Source organism: Manis pentadactyla, chromosome 10 (genome assembly GCF_030020395.1).
Source record: "Manis pentadactyla isolate mManPen7 chromosome 10, mManPen7.hap1, whole genome shotgun sequence".
NCBI classification, from domain to species: Eukaryota; Metazoa; Chordata; class Mammalia; order Pholidota; family Manidae; genus Manis; species Manis pentadactyla.
The window spans coordinates 1,845,940-1,857,950 of record NC_080028.1 but is presented as its reverse complement, the minus strand read 5'-3'; the positions used below and the strand labels follow the sequence as shown (position 1 = coordinate 1,857,950).

Genomic DNA, 12,011 nt, shown 5'->3' with positions numbered 1-12,011 from the left:
TTATTTTGACCTAACAATTCCAGTTCCACAATGTTTTTTCTTACAAATAACCATTAACTTAGGAAAAGATTTGAGTACAACCATGCTCATAGCTGAAACGTTGAAAAGAGTAAAACACTAGAAATAGTCTACGTGTTCGAAAACTTAAAAATGACTGATTCCATAAACGGCAGTATGTATGCATTCTAGAATTTCAGCCTGCCATGAAAACAGTATTCCGGAGGGCCGTGGGGTAATGTTCCACCAAATACTGAGAAGTGTTTCCAACAGATTCACCGAGCTCATGTGCAGCCCCAAGGTAAGAGTCCCTAACAGGATGGTGGCTACCTCTGAGTGCCAGAACAAAGGAACATTCTATTTTCCTTTTTCTTGTCTGTCCATTTTATGAAATTTTCTCTAAATGAATTTAATTTAGTAATGAGAGGTAGTGAAGCAACAAGACTTCAGGCATATTACCTGGAGCCAGTCCGCCTGGTTCGACCTCAGCTGCCCCTGATTAGCGAAAGATCCTGGAGCCAGCCCTTCAACCCGTCACGCCCAGGTGTGCAGATCCTAACGCAGGTAGTGAGAGCTGCAGACACCATCATGGGGCTTTCCTGAGCTTATCTACTACTTGCCATTACTAAGACCTTGTCGTTGAAATGGATAATTAGTCCTAAAAATAGCACCTTGGTTCCATCTACCCGCTCCAGGCGAGGCCCCGTGTGGGAGCTGAGACTCCTGCCAAGTTGCTGTCCGTCCTTTCGGAACACGCCGTCTGCACCTGCCAAGGCTCCTCCCCCCTTGTTTTCTGTCTTCTGCCCTTTACGCTTCCTTTATCAGCCTGAAAGCCCCCTGAGGAGGCGACTGACCTCACTGATTCTGTTGTCTGTCCCCTGACCTGGCCAGTATATCTCAACCAGCATCACTGCCCTCTTCCTGCTGTTCCCGGCCAGCAGCCAGGACACCCTGGTCCCCTCGGCCAGGCGCGCAGCTTCTCAGTCCCCACAGCCAGTCGGCTCTGCTCCTGCCGAGAGTCTGCCTCCGGGGCCCTCACAGCCTGCCCCTCACCGGCCCTTCTGCCCCAGCTACAGACTGCTGCACGCCTCTCCCTCAACCCTGCCCGCCCCTCATGCCCAGGGCTGTCTTTGCAGAGTGCATATGGCTGCAGGCGTGGCAGGTGGTAGGCCCTCAAAGGGAGCTCGATGGTTTCCCGGAGCCACGGACCAGGCCTGTGGAGGCCACCCCTTCAGCCGCTGGCTTCACGCAGATCCACACACATTCTTTACAAAGCACTGCTGGCCTTTCCAGAAAATACACCTCCCTCCCCGTTGTCCCGGTGGAAACATGCCGACATCTCACCCAGTGAATCTTCCAGCTCGGAATTTAGGGTCTCTGGGACCTCACACCTGTGACTAAAGGGCAAACGGGACACACTCAGTATTGAGGGGTGCAGAGAGAACAGGACACCCACTAAGCCGAAATTCCTGTCCTCCAGGCAGAGCCAGGAAAAGGACACCCACGTATCCTAGAGGAAAGCCCGCCATACCCTGCCCAGGTGCCCCCTGATCTGTGCCCCTCCACGGCAGCTCTGTTCCCAGTGGGCCTCCTGAGCCATCTGCCATGCAGGGTGCCCCTTCTGGGGCGGGTCCCAGCAGCCTGGAAGCTGGGACGAGGATTCTAGGGTTGAGTAACAGCCGTCCGGTTTGCTGTATGGGGAGTGAAGACAGTGTGATGTGAGTCTCTAATGAACTTACCGGGGCTTGAGAATCAAATGTCCTGTCCGTCTGGCTAGGGATTCAAACCAGTCAATCAACCACAACAAATTGGCACTTGGTGGGACGTGCTGGGATCCAGGCTGAGCTTTCTGTCTCCTAGCAACACACATCAGGGCTGCGTTCATCCCTGCCTCGGTTTCCACCCGGGCCTCCCTCCAGGCTGGGGATCCACAGGCGTGAGCCCTGCCTCTGGGCTGCGTCCAGGCCCTGCCTAGGGCGGTGGCCCCTTGTCAGGAGGTCCCAGTCCCCCAGCTTCAGTCCTGTCTCTTGTCCCAGCTCCTCACACCTTTCCGAAGCCACTGGCTGACTCCACCATCCCGATCCCAAGTCCTGAGCACCCAGGCCTCGTTCTCTCCTCTTCCTGTGGTGCTCAGCACCCAGCACAGCTGGGTCAGTGTGCCCCACCACTGATGCTTCGCCATCTGACCGGGGCTCTTTGCTGGGCCGGGCCTCACTCAGGCTCCTGAACTTCCTCCTCAGCCATCTGTGTCCTCCGGATAAGGGCTAGTTTTAGAAAGTGTCCTGCTAAGTCACCTGACCCAGAACTGCCACCCTGGATATCGGGTGGGCCCCTCATCCACGCCACCCTGGGGGATGTCTGGCACTCTGCCCTGCCTTTGCAGACAGTCCTGTTAGGTTGGCTTAGCCAGACCCCTCCAATCCTGATGACTTGTTTTTTGCAATTTTCCATCCACTGGCCCACCTGCTCCATAGAGGTGAACCCCACTTGCCCACGCTGTCTTCCAATCTCTTCTCTACAGCAAAATCCCATGGCAGTGGGCCTGACACCCATCACAAGGGGCCTGAATAGAGCTCCCTTACCATCTTTATCAAGTGTCATTGTTTTTATTTAACGTGTCAAACCCCTATTTGCTGCAGCCACACAAATGCCTTGGCCCGAGTTCCCAGACAGAGCTGTTACCACCTCGCTGTGCGCACCACCCCCACCTCCGCCAGCACCTTATCCTCCACCCTTGGCCTGACGGCTCCAGTTCATCCTCCTGAACACAACACCGACCTCATCTCTCTGCAACAGTGCTTGCTACTCAAGGAAGGTTACAGTAAACAAAATTATTGAGGGGGGCAACCAGCATTTTAAGAAATGAATTAGGAAAGCATAGAAAATATCAGAGAGGGTTGAGTGTGAGTATTGTTCTATGTAACTTTTATTTCAGCTGTGTGTGTGTGTGTGTGTGTGTGAGCATCCAAAGGAGGGCCCCCAGAATGGAGTCACTCCCCTGGAAGCTTCCCTGGCTCATGGTCACTGCACCCCTGCAGCCTGATTTGAGGCCAAACACTCCTCTTGTGGCTCCCACAGGCCCCTTGCGCCTCCCTTCGTGGCCCTGAACGCAGGCCCCTGGGCTGGCCTCCTCGCCTGTTTCCAGGGTATGGTAAGTGCATGCCTCAGTCCCCTCCTCCCACACTGGCTTTCAGGGGCTACCCAATGATGGGACGTCCAGAACACGACTGTAGTTCAGAATGGATGGGCTGAGATGGAACATGGAACATGTAAAAGTTACTGTTCTGCAACAGGATTAAAGGGTCACATCAAAAGTGTGCACTGCAAAGGCAGAGGTTCAGGCGTCACTGGGGGCTGGACTCTGACTGAGGGGGACCCCTGGGCATGCACACTCGGGATGAGGGGTGCTGCCCTGTTCTCAGGAGCCCAGGCTCTGAATTCCTCCCTGCCAGCAAAGGGGTGGGGAGCTGCCGCGGGGAGGATGCTGAGATCAAGTCAGGGTGTTCCACCTCAACAGGAATAGAAAATTTATGAGAAACTCATTCTGGACACAGTGATATCTCAGGGGAAGCAGGGCTGGGGCCCCTGGCAAATCCTCCCTGAGCTGACCACAGCACCTGGTCAGACTGTCCTGCCTGAGACCATCTCTCTGCCTCAGTTTTCTCAGCAGGGTGTGTGTGTGTGCATGTGTGAAAGAGAATGTACATGTGTGCATGTGCGTGCTTTGTGTGTGTGTGGTGTCTGTGTGTGTGCCAGCACACAAGCATTGGCATGTCATGTGTGTGCAGATCCTGGGAGAGCTGTCTACTTACCCCCTCAGCAGTCCCTGAGCCACCCCCATCACAGGCTCCACTGTCCCCTTCAGGCTGCTCTGTCCAGCAGTGCAGGTGAGGGGGTCATGCTAGTGGCCATCTCTGCACTCCCCATTGTTCAGCCCAGCACCCAGGCCCTCTAGTGGGTCCTGGGAACGGGTGCCCAGCTCCACCAAGACCTCAGGGGTCCCTGGAGCAGGTCTTCCTCCTGCAGGATGGGGAGACCCTGGGACCTGGGAAAGGTGAGTTTCCATTAGCAAGTCCACTGACCTGCAGGAAGGCAGGGCTTGGGGTGGCCATGGGGCAGCCGCGGGGCTGAGCCTCCTGGGGAGCAGGCCGCTCTGCTGAGCACCTGGACTGGGGAGCTTGTCTTGCTGAGGTCACATGAGCAGGAGAAGCCGAGATAAGGCAACTGACCCCAAAGGATGCACCTGATCCACTGCTGTCTGATTTATGGGAATCGACCAGTTTTGCAGGTGCTAATCAACTGTGTGAATAAAATGAATTATGACCATTGTGATCCTGCTCAGAAAAGCCACCTCAGCAGGACCAGACCGTGCACAGGGAGTGTGGAGACAGGGGTGGGGCCGTGTTGGGGGATGGGCAAGGGGCCAGCGATCCACGGCCAGGGCCGTGGGCAGTGGTGGAGGCCCACAGCGGGGACACGAGACTGTTCCCAGGGACACGTGCCTGCCTGGCAGGGCCCGGCGTAGGGACAGAAGCTGCGCTCTGGGTGCCCGAGCTCAGCTGATTCTGCGCGGGTCAGTCTGTGCCCGCCGTGGGTTCTCGGGCGCCAGCGCACAACCCGGGCCAGGGGTGACAGCACTCATGTGGGGAAAGGGCCCAAAGCACCCTCCCTATACTTGGAATGAACTCCGGGGCCCCCCTACCGCAGCGAGGTCCGAGCCGCCGGCGTCGCAGGCCTGGACGGGAAGGGCGCGGGAACCGCGGGTCCGCGGGCCAGGCCGCCAAGTCCACAAACTTCCGGCTAGCCAGGCGCGTCCTCCCCGCGAGGTGCCCAGGCTGCGGGCGCGCCGGGCCGTCTCTGTCGCCATCCAGAGGCGCGGCTTGGGCGCGGCGTCCCCTCCGCCCGCCTCCCCCTCCAGTCCCAGGGCCCGCGCGGGGCCCCCGCGGCGCCGGGCACGCGCACCGGGCGCGCCCCTCGCGTTGGTGTCCGGGCGCGCCACCCGGGCGCGCAGCGACGCCCAGAGCGGAGAGGCCGGCGTCCCCGGGCTCGTTGGGCGCGGGCGCGGGCGCGGCGCGGGGCGCAGTGGGCCGGAGCCCGGGCGCGGCGGCGGCGGCGGCGGCGGAGGATGGCGCGCGCGGGGCCCGCACGTGGAGGCCGGCGCGGGGGCGCGGGCAGGGCCGGCTGCTGAGACGCGCTGCTGCCCCCCGCGCGGGCGCCGCGGCTTCAATGGCGCCATCGCCCAGGACCGGCAGCCGGCAAGATGCGACCGCCCTGCCCAGCATGTCCTCAACTTTCTGGGCGTTCATGATCCTGGCCGGCCTGCTCGTCGCCTACTGCAGTGAGTACCGCGCGCGCGGCCCTCCGGCCCCGGCCCCGGCCCGTTGGGGCGCCCGGAGTGTGTGCGGAGTTGCGAGCGCGCGGCGCGCGGCCCCCCGGGTCCCGGCCGCTCTCCGCTGGGCCAGGAGGGCGAGGGTCCCCCCGGGCTCCCGGCGCTCGGCACTTGGGAGGCGGGCGCCGCCGCGCGAGCCTCCCTTCCCAGACTCCGCGCCAGGGCCCGGGCGCCAGGCCCCGGGTGGCGCGGCGCATCCCCGCGCGGCGATGCCCGCGGCTGCCGGCCCAGGCCGGCGAGCCGAGCCGAGCTGGGCGCTGCGAAGGCGGCGGAGGTCCGGGGTGGGCGGGCGGGGCGCCTGGGGTGTCGGCGGGGCGCCCTGCCCAGCGCTTTCCTCCGGCGACGCTCCCGCCGGGGACGAGGTGGACGCGGCGGCCGAGCCCGGGAGCGGGGCGCCTCGGGCGGGAGCGGGGCTCGGGCTCGGACGCGCCGCCGCAGCTCTGCCTGCCCGGGGCGCAGGCTGCCCAGGCTCCTTCTTAAAAAGAGAAGTGAGGGGTGCGGGGTGCTGGGAAGCCCGCCGCCGCCGCCGCGTCCGGGGTCCTGAGCCAGCGACCCCCAACCCACAGGGGCTGCCGCGGGGCCGCGGGCTCGAGGCTGGGGTGGCCCGGGATGGTGGGCTCCCGGGACGCAGGCTGCGGCGGGCTGGGTGGGTGTGGGGTGCTGGGGCCGGGGCGCTGGCTCGGGTCGGCTGGGGTAGGAGCGGGGGGCCGGGTCCCCTGCCTGCGCTCCGGGCTGGGGGAACGCGGGCTGGTCGGAGTCCAGGCACAGCCTAGCCTCGGGCCGGGGTGGGGGCTGCCGGACGGGGCCCCGGGCGCAGGGCGCAGCCCGTTGGGGTGGGTGGGGAGCGCCCGGCGTCCCAGGCACAGGCGCGCTGGGGTGGCGCGGGCTGTTGAGCTCTGGGAGGCCGCTTGGCACGGGCTCCCGGTCCCTCCCCACCCCGGCGGGAGGACAGGACGGGCGCTGGGGAGCACCTGTCATGGAGAACTGCCATGGGCGCAGGAGGGGACGGAAAAATATGGATTCTTTACAAAAAAAAAAAAAGGAGGCCAGCGCCGAGCCTCCCTCCCGCCACTGCCTCGAAACCAGGGGCCTTCCCGCTCCCAGATCCAGCCTTTTCTCTCCAAAATGAGACCTTAGCGGGCCGGGAGACCCGGTCCTGGGACAACCCCGCCCGCAGTGCTCGAAGAGGACCGGTGACCCGAACAGGAATTGCCCTCCTTGTTTCGGCCGGTTGTGTGCCCCCCACAACTGCCGGCAACTGCTAGGGCACCACGCAGGGGAGAGATCGTCTCCCCGGGTGCGCTCTGGGCCCCTCCCTCGGCACGCGCATGGGGTGGATGCAGGGAGTGGGGTCTGGGGGTTTGGGTGGTATTCGCTCTGGTTCCCAGCTGCCCTAACCGAACCCCCCACCCGCCATCTCAGGCGGTGGGAGGAGACGCAGGTTCAAGCGCAGCCCTTGAGAGGAAAGGGTTTCCTTGAGGAAAGGGTTAATGGCAAATAAACTCCCTCCCCACGCCTCAGGAGGTGCCTGCCATTTGAACGCACTTCCTGGTGGCACGGGAGGTGCTCATTCAGCATTGTTTGGGGAGGAGACTGTGGCACCCAGAGCCCACTGTCCCTGGCTGGCTCTGGCCCCAGGGTCCTTGGGGCCCAGGTAAGAGGCTAGGTCAGCAGGCTGGGCAGGTAGGCAGCCCTCAGGAGGGAAAGAGCAGCTGCTAATTGTTAAGTACAGCACAGCCCGGCCCTTGGCTGCACACCTGCCAGCCAGGGCCTCCCCGTTCCCCCCTTTGCAATGTATGCTGCGTCTGCCCACTCCACCCGCCACCTCCTGAACCCCAGGGTGGCGTGGCGTGCTCGACACTCACACCTCCAAGCAGCTGCTGCTGGCTCGAGCCCAGGATCAGAGCGCAGCCACTGGCCTGCCGGCCTTCACACACCGGCGGGAGACCCCGTCTCACCCGCTCGGCCTGTGGGGTCCTCCCCCAGTGTTCTGGAAACAGCTCTTTCAGCAGGACAAGGGCATTTGGTGAAAGTGACTTATCCGGAACAGCAGAAATCATTAACAGGAGACGCTGGGGTTTGCCACATTTTTATGGTTGTTTCCATGCCTATGTAATGGACTAATTGACAATAAGATAATGTTTTTGGACACACCCCATTACATCAGACACGCACTTGGAGAAATTAAAACATTTCACCAAAATACAAAAGAGACATAATAGTAATTTATAGCTTGGAACAGCAGTCCTGGAGATTTAAAAAAAATACTTTTTTTTTTCCCTTAGAATTGATAAGGCAAATAAAATGCAAATTAAATAGTTCCTAGGATTTCCATTGTCTTCTCCAGTGTATCTGGGATGCATACGAATAGTTAGCATCCTTGTTTGTAAATTGTTTTCGTTATCAGTCAGGATTTTTATTACCCAGAATATCTTTGTGTTCTGGAGCAGATAGATTTCTATCCTATTAATTAGGGGAACTGATCAGTACCACCCAGGATTCAGTTATCCTGCCTGTGAAGTCTGAGTGTCTCTCTGCAGCACATCAGGTGTTCACTTCCTGGCACTGCTCACAGAGCGCTGGGTTATTTCTTGGCCTGGTTTTCCGTCCGGAGATGCTCTGTGCCCAGTGAAAGGCCTCCCTTCTTTGCAGTGGGCTGATTCCTATTGAGGGAGATGGGCACCACCCTCTGGCTGGAGGAAGACCTGCAGCCCTCCAATTAGGTAGTTGCTATAGTGACACAGCCTTATCGTTTTCTCCTCGTGGTTAAGAATTGCCTAGAGGAGCAGAAAGGAAGCAGGGCCCTGGATGGCTTTCTGTACAGGGCATCCCCGATGGTGCGCACCTCCCGTGGACAGCAGGGTTGGATGCTCGGTAGTGGGTTGGCCTGGGGGACAATGAAGTGGGGTGAGAGAGTTGAAACTCCTTCGTTCTGGTCTGGGAGACCTCTCTCGTTCAAGGATATCGTTCCCTCCCACACCCGGAGCAGAGAGGCCAGCCTGGACGTGGTTCTCAGATGGCGAGGCCTGACTGTATGGCCCTTGTGGACCAGGGGTGGTCTGTCCACACTGGCTCAGATGCCAGCTGGGGCGAGGCAGAAAATGATGAGCTGGTGAATGCCTGTGACACATGCCTTGACTTTGACATCTGTATGCAGTATTTAATTCAGGGATTGAGAACGCTGGGCTTTAGTATAGATTGCATGTCCCCTGATCAGAACGGCTTAGTGGACAGACCCTCCTGGCATGCAGATTGTGGGAAGAAAATCTGTATTTTAAAGTCCCAGGGAGTCACATGGGGAGATGCCATGTGACTGTTTTTGATGTGGACTTTTTAAAAATAAATCCCATCAAAAGTGAGTTGCAGCTTTAAGTTAAATCTCATGTCCTCAGCTGCAACTATGAGAAGAAATTGCACGCAACTTCTGAATTGTGTTTAACCCATTAGCATACTAACCGAGCGTAGGCGCTGTGAAGCTGCATTTCCTTTATAAATACGATTTATTGCATATTTTGGAGAGATTAGAATATGCTACTTTCCTGCTGTTCAAATTTTATTTCTGGGGTTCTCAGAGAGGTAAATTTGAAATACTGGACTTAATGAAGTGGTGCCACTCGGAAGTTTATCTTTCATCTCACGGTCTTTTTTCTCCTACTGTGGTTGTAGTTGATGAATTTCTGGCACAAGAAGATACGCTGTTTCTTTCAACTACGTAAAGAAACATCGCCTTTGGGGATTTGTTTTAGGCTGGACTTAATGCCGAAAGGTCAGCGAGTAGAGGGGTCTGCCCTGGGAGCCTTCTTGAGGGCAGAGGCCCCGGGGACGATTCCGGGCAGCCCAGAGCTGTGGCCTTCCGAGGGCAGCGCCCAGTGACGGCCAGGCTGACTGGTGGCTGCCCTCCCCACCTTCATCCACCCCCTACCCCCTGCCTGAGGTCCTGTCAGGAGGCCCACACCCCTCCAGATTGTCCCTGACATTCCAGTCTGCCAGCGAGGCCAGTGGCCCATGTGTCCAAGTAAAGGGGCTGTATCCGACCGCTCAGCTTGACGGGCCTGCCCAGCACCAGGCTTGCCTGCTCGGGGCCTGCCACTCAACATCCACGGAATAAAATACGTAGATCAACTTTTGTGGCGTGAAGTATTTTCAGGTGACTTTTATGGGCGTAATTATGGGAAAATGTTATGATAATGTGGCACTAGAAAAGGGAAGAGAAGCAAAACATTAAAATCCCCATTTCTTTATGTAGCTTTGCAGCTGCGCGATTTAGAAGGGCTCATTTTGCATTAAAATGTGGTGCTCTGGAGTTAATGACCTCTACAAAATGCCACCTGTCACCTAGAGCACCGGTGATGGCCCAAGTGATGGGGCGGGGATCAGCAAGGGGGACGTCTTGCGTGCCAGGGGTCGGGCGCTGTGGGAGCACTGCAGAGGGCAGAGGCCCACACCTGCCAGTTGGACCTGTCCAGGGGAGCCATTGCTGGCCGCCCTCTGGGCCTGCGTGGCTCACAGGGCTGGCAGTCTGGCAGTGGCCCTCACTGTATGCTGCGTTGCTTGCCATTCACGGATCCTCGGAGCTGGATTCTGGGGTGCAGGGCTGTCCTGGGCCCCGTGAGGCCCTGCTCCTCCCTTCCCTGCCTCTGCCCCAGGTTCCTGGCTCTGGGCCCAGGGGGCGCGCTGGCTGTGCTGATGGTTGGGCTTCCCAGAAGCGCCAAGCAGCTGGACCCCAGCCTATCACCGGAGACTGCCCAGAGGCTCCCCAAGGCTGCCCGGCCCTTGGCATGCGATGGCTGCTGGGAGTCAAGTGCGGAATCAGCAGGGTCTCCAGCTAGGTGTGTGGGGCTCCTCCCAAACCCCAACCCTCCTGGCTCGAGGGAAATATGTTCCAGCTGCTGCCAGCGGCACCCCCCAAGAAGAGGTCTGGCTGGGGGGACAGTGGCCCATTTGTGTTTGTCACAGCCTCCCTGGAGGGCCCTCACCTCCCAGAGCTCTGGCCACCGTGTCTCTGGTGCATCACCGGCCGTGGGGTCAGTGTCCCTGGTGGGGGGACCGATCTCCTGCTCCATGTCCGGGTGAGGCAGACGGGCCTCCAACCTCATCGTGTGCATAGAAATTAGGGGCGCTGGGTCCGAGGTGGTGTGAGGGTGGCTCCTGGGGCTTTGCATTCCAGCAGGGACTGCGCGGTCAGCACCCAGCACGGCCGTGGAGGGGGGACGTGCAGCCTGCACCAGGCTTCCTGGTCTGGGGGCTTGTCTGCCTGCCCTGTTCCCCTCTCCTTAGCTTCTCCATCCTGGACTTCAGCGGGCCCCTCACAGCTGTCCTGCCCCCAGTCCCCTGCCCGGTCTTCCTCCAGGGACCCTCCTGCTGCCCTCCAGGTCTGCCTTCAGTGCTGTGTCCTGAGCCCCTTCGGGACACACGGCACTGTCCGGGGTGGTCCCCAGGCCAGCTTCTCTGAGGCCTGTACCCACAGCTCCCCTTAGAGAGCTCTGTACCCTTTCCTCCCCTGGCACACCTCACTCAGGGCCTCACAAAGCCCATTGTTCCTCCTGGGAGACATCCTCCCTCCCTCCATCACAACCGGCAGAGGACAGTCCCCAGGCCTCCACCCTGGGGCTGCCCTTTGTGGGAGCAGGTGTGTGTGTTCCCACCTGCACACCTGGCCTGTCGTACTGCCCACGTCCACTGCCTGTGCGACACTACAGTGCAGCTGCACCATCCTGGGGCTGCCCCATGCCTCCTCCAGGAAGCCTCCCCTGAACACACTGCCTCGGCTCCCTCTCTGGTGCTGCATGTTCGTGGGTATGCCGGCTGTCCAGGTTCACGTCCTGCCTCTGTTTTAGGCTCTGAGCTCGGGTGTGGCTATAGACTAAGGGGACTGACTGCCTGATTCTTGCAGCAAATACTCATTGTTCCTATACCCTGGGTAGTGCCAGGACTGGGGCAGGGTTGAAGGGAGGGACAAAGGCCTGGAGGCATGGCCAGAGGGGTGAGGGAAGAGCCTAAGGTCTAGGGGCCTGGGCTGGAGAGAGGCCTGAGAAATGGCAGGACCCCCCCAGGATGGTCTGGCTCTAACTGATTAAAACGGGAGACAGAGCACGGGATCCCAGGGAGGTGCTCAGTGTCCTATGAAGTGTCCTGGGGGGACCTCCCCGATCCACTGCGGAAGATGCTTCACACCCTCCCGTGACCCTCGCTTCCCTCACGTGGGCCCTGCTTTAAAGCCCGGACACCCCGGGTCTCTCTGAGCCCCGTCTTGCTCCTGCTGGGCCTGTAGCTCGGGGCCTCCCCCTCAGCAGTGTGGACAGAGACCTGGTCACTGTCCTGGGCTTGTGGGAGCCGGGCGGCAGCCTGGCCCCATGCATCAATGCCACCAGCACCCCACCCTGTGACAGCCCAGGGTGTCTCAGGACTTGCCGCATGTCCCCCGGGGGTCAGGATCACCACCCAGCTGGGCCCACTGCTCTAGTGTGTGGGTCCCCGGTCAACACAGTTAATTCCTGGTTTGTTGACTCAAGACTCTGTCCCTGGGCTTAACCCTGGGCTGACAGCCACAGCAGGGGCAGACTGAGGGTGTTCTGCCCCAGATGCCTGCCCCAGCAGGCATCCCCCAGCCCACAGCCACCGTCTG

At 60.0% G+C, this 12,011-nt stretch overlaps 1 protein-coding gene across 2 annotated transcripts in view; it reads left to right on the top strand.

Moving 5' to 3' along the window:
- Window positions 1–5,088: 5,088 nt before the first annotated feature.
- The window catches only part of TAFA5 (TAFA chemokine like family member 5), a 170,539-nt gene continuing 163,616 nt past the window's right edge, over window positions 5,089–12,011 (top strand). Inside the window, exon 1 of one of the 2 annotated variants that reach the window (XM_057508423.1) lies at window positions 5,089–5,335. In XM_057508423.1, coding sequence (XP_057364406.1) covers window positions 5,224–5,335 — 112 coding nt within the window. In that variant the 5' untranslated portion in view covers window positions 5,089–5,223. The remainder of the gene's footprint in view (window positions 5,336–12,011) is intronic. The other variant, XM_036906638.2, reaches the window with a different exon arrangement.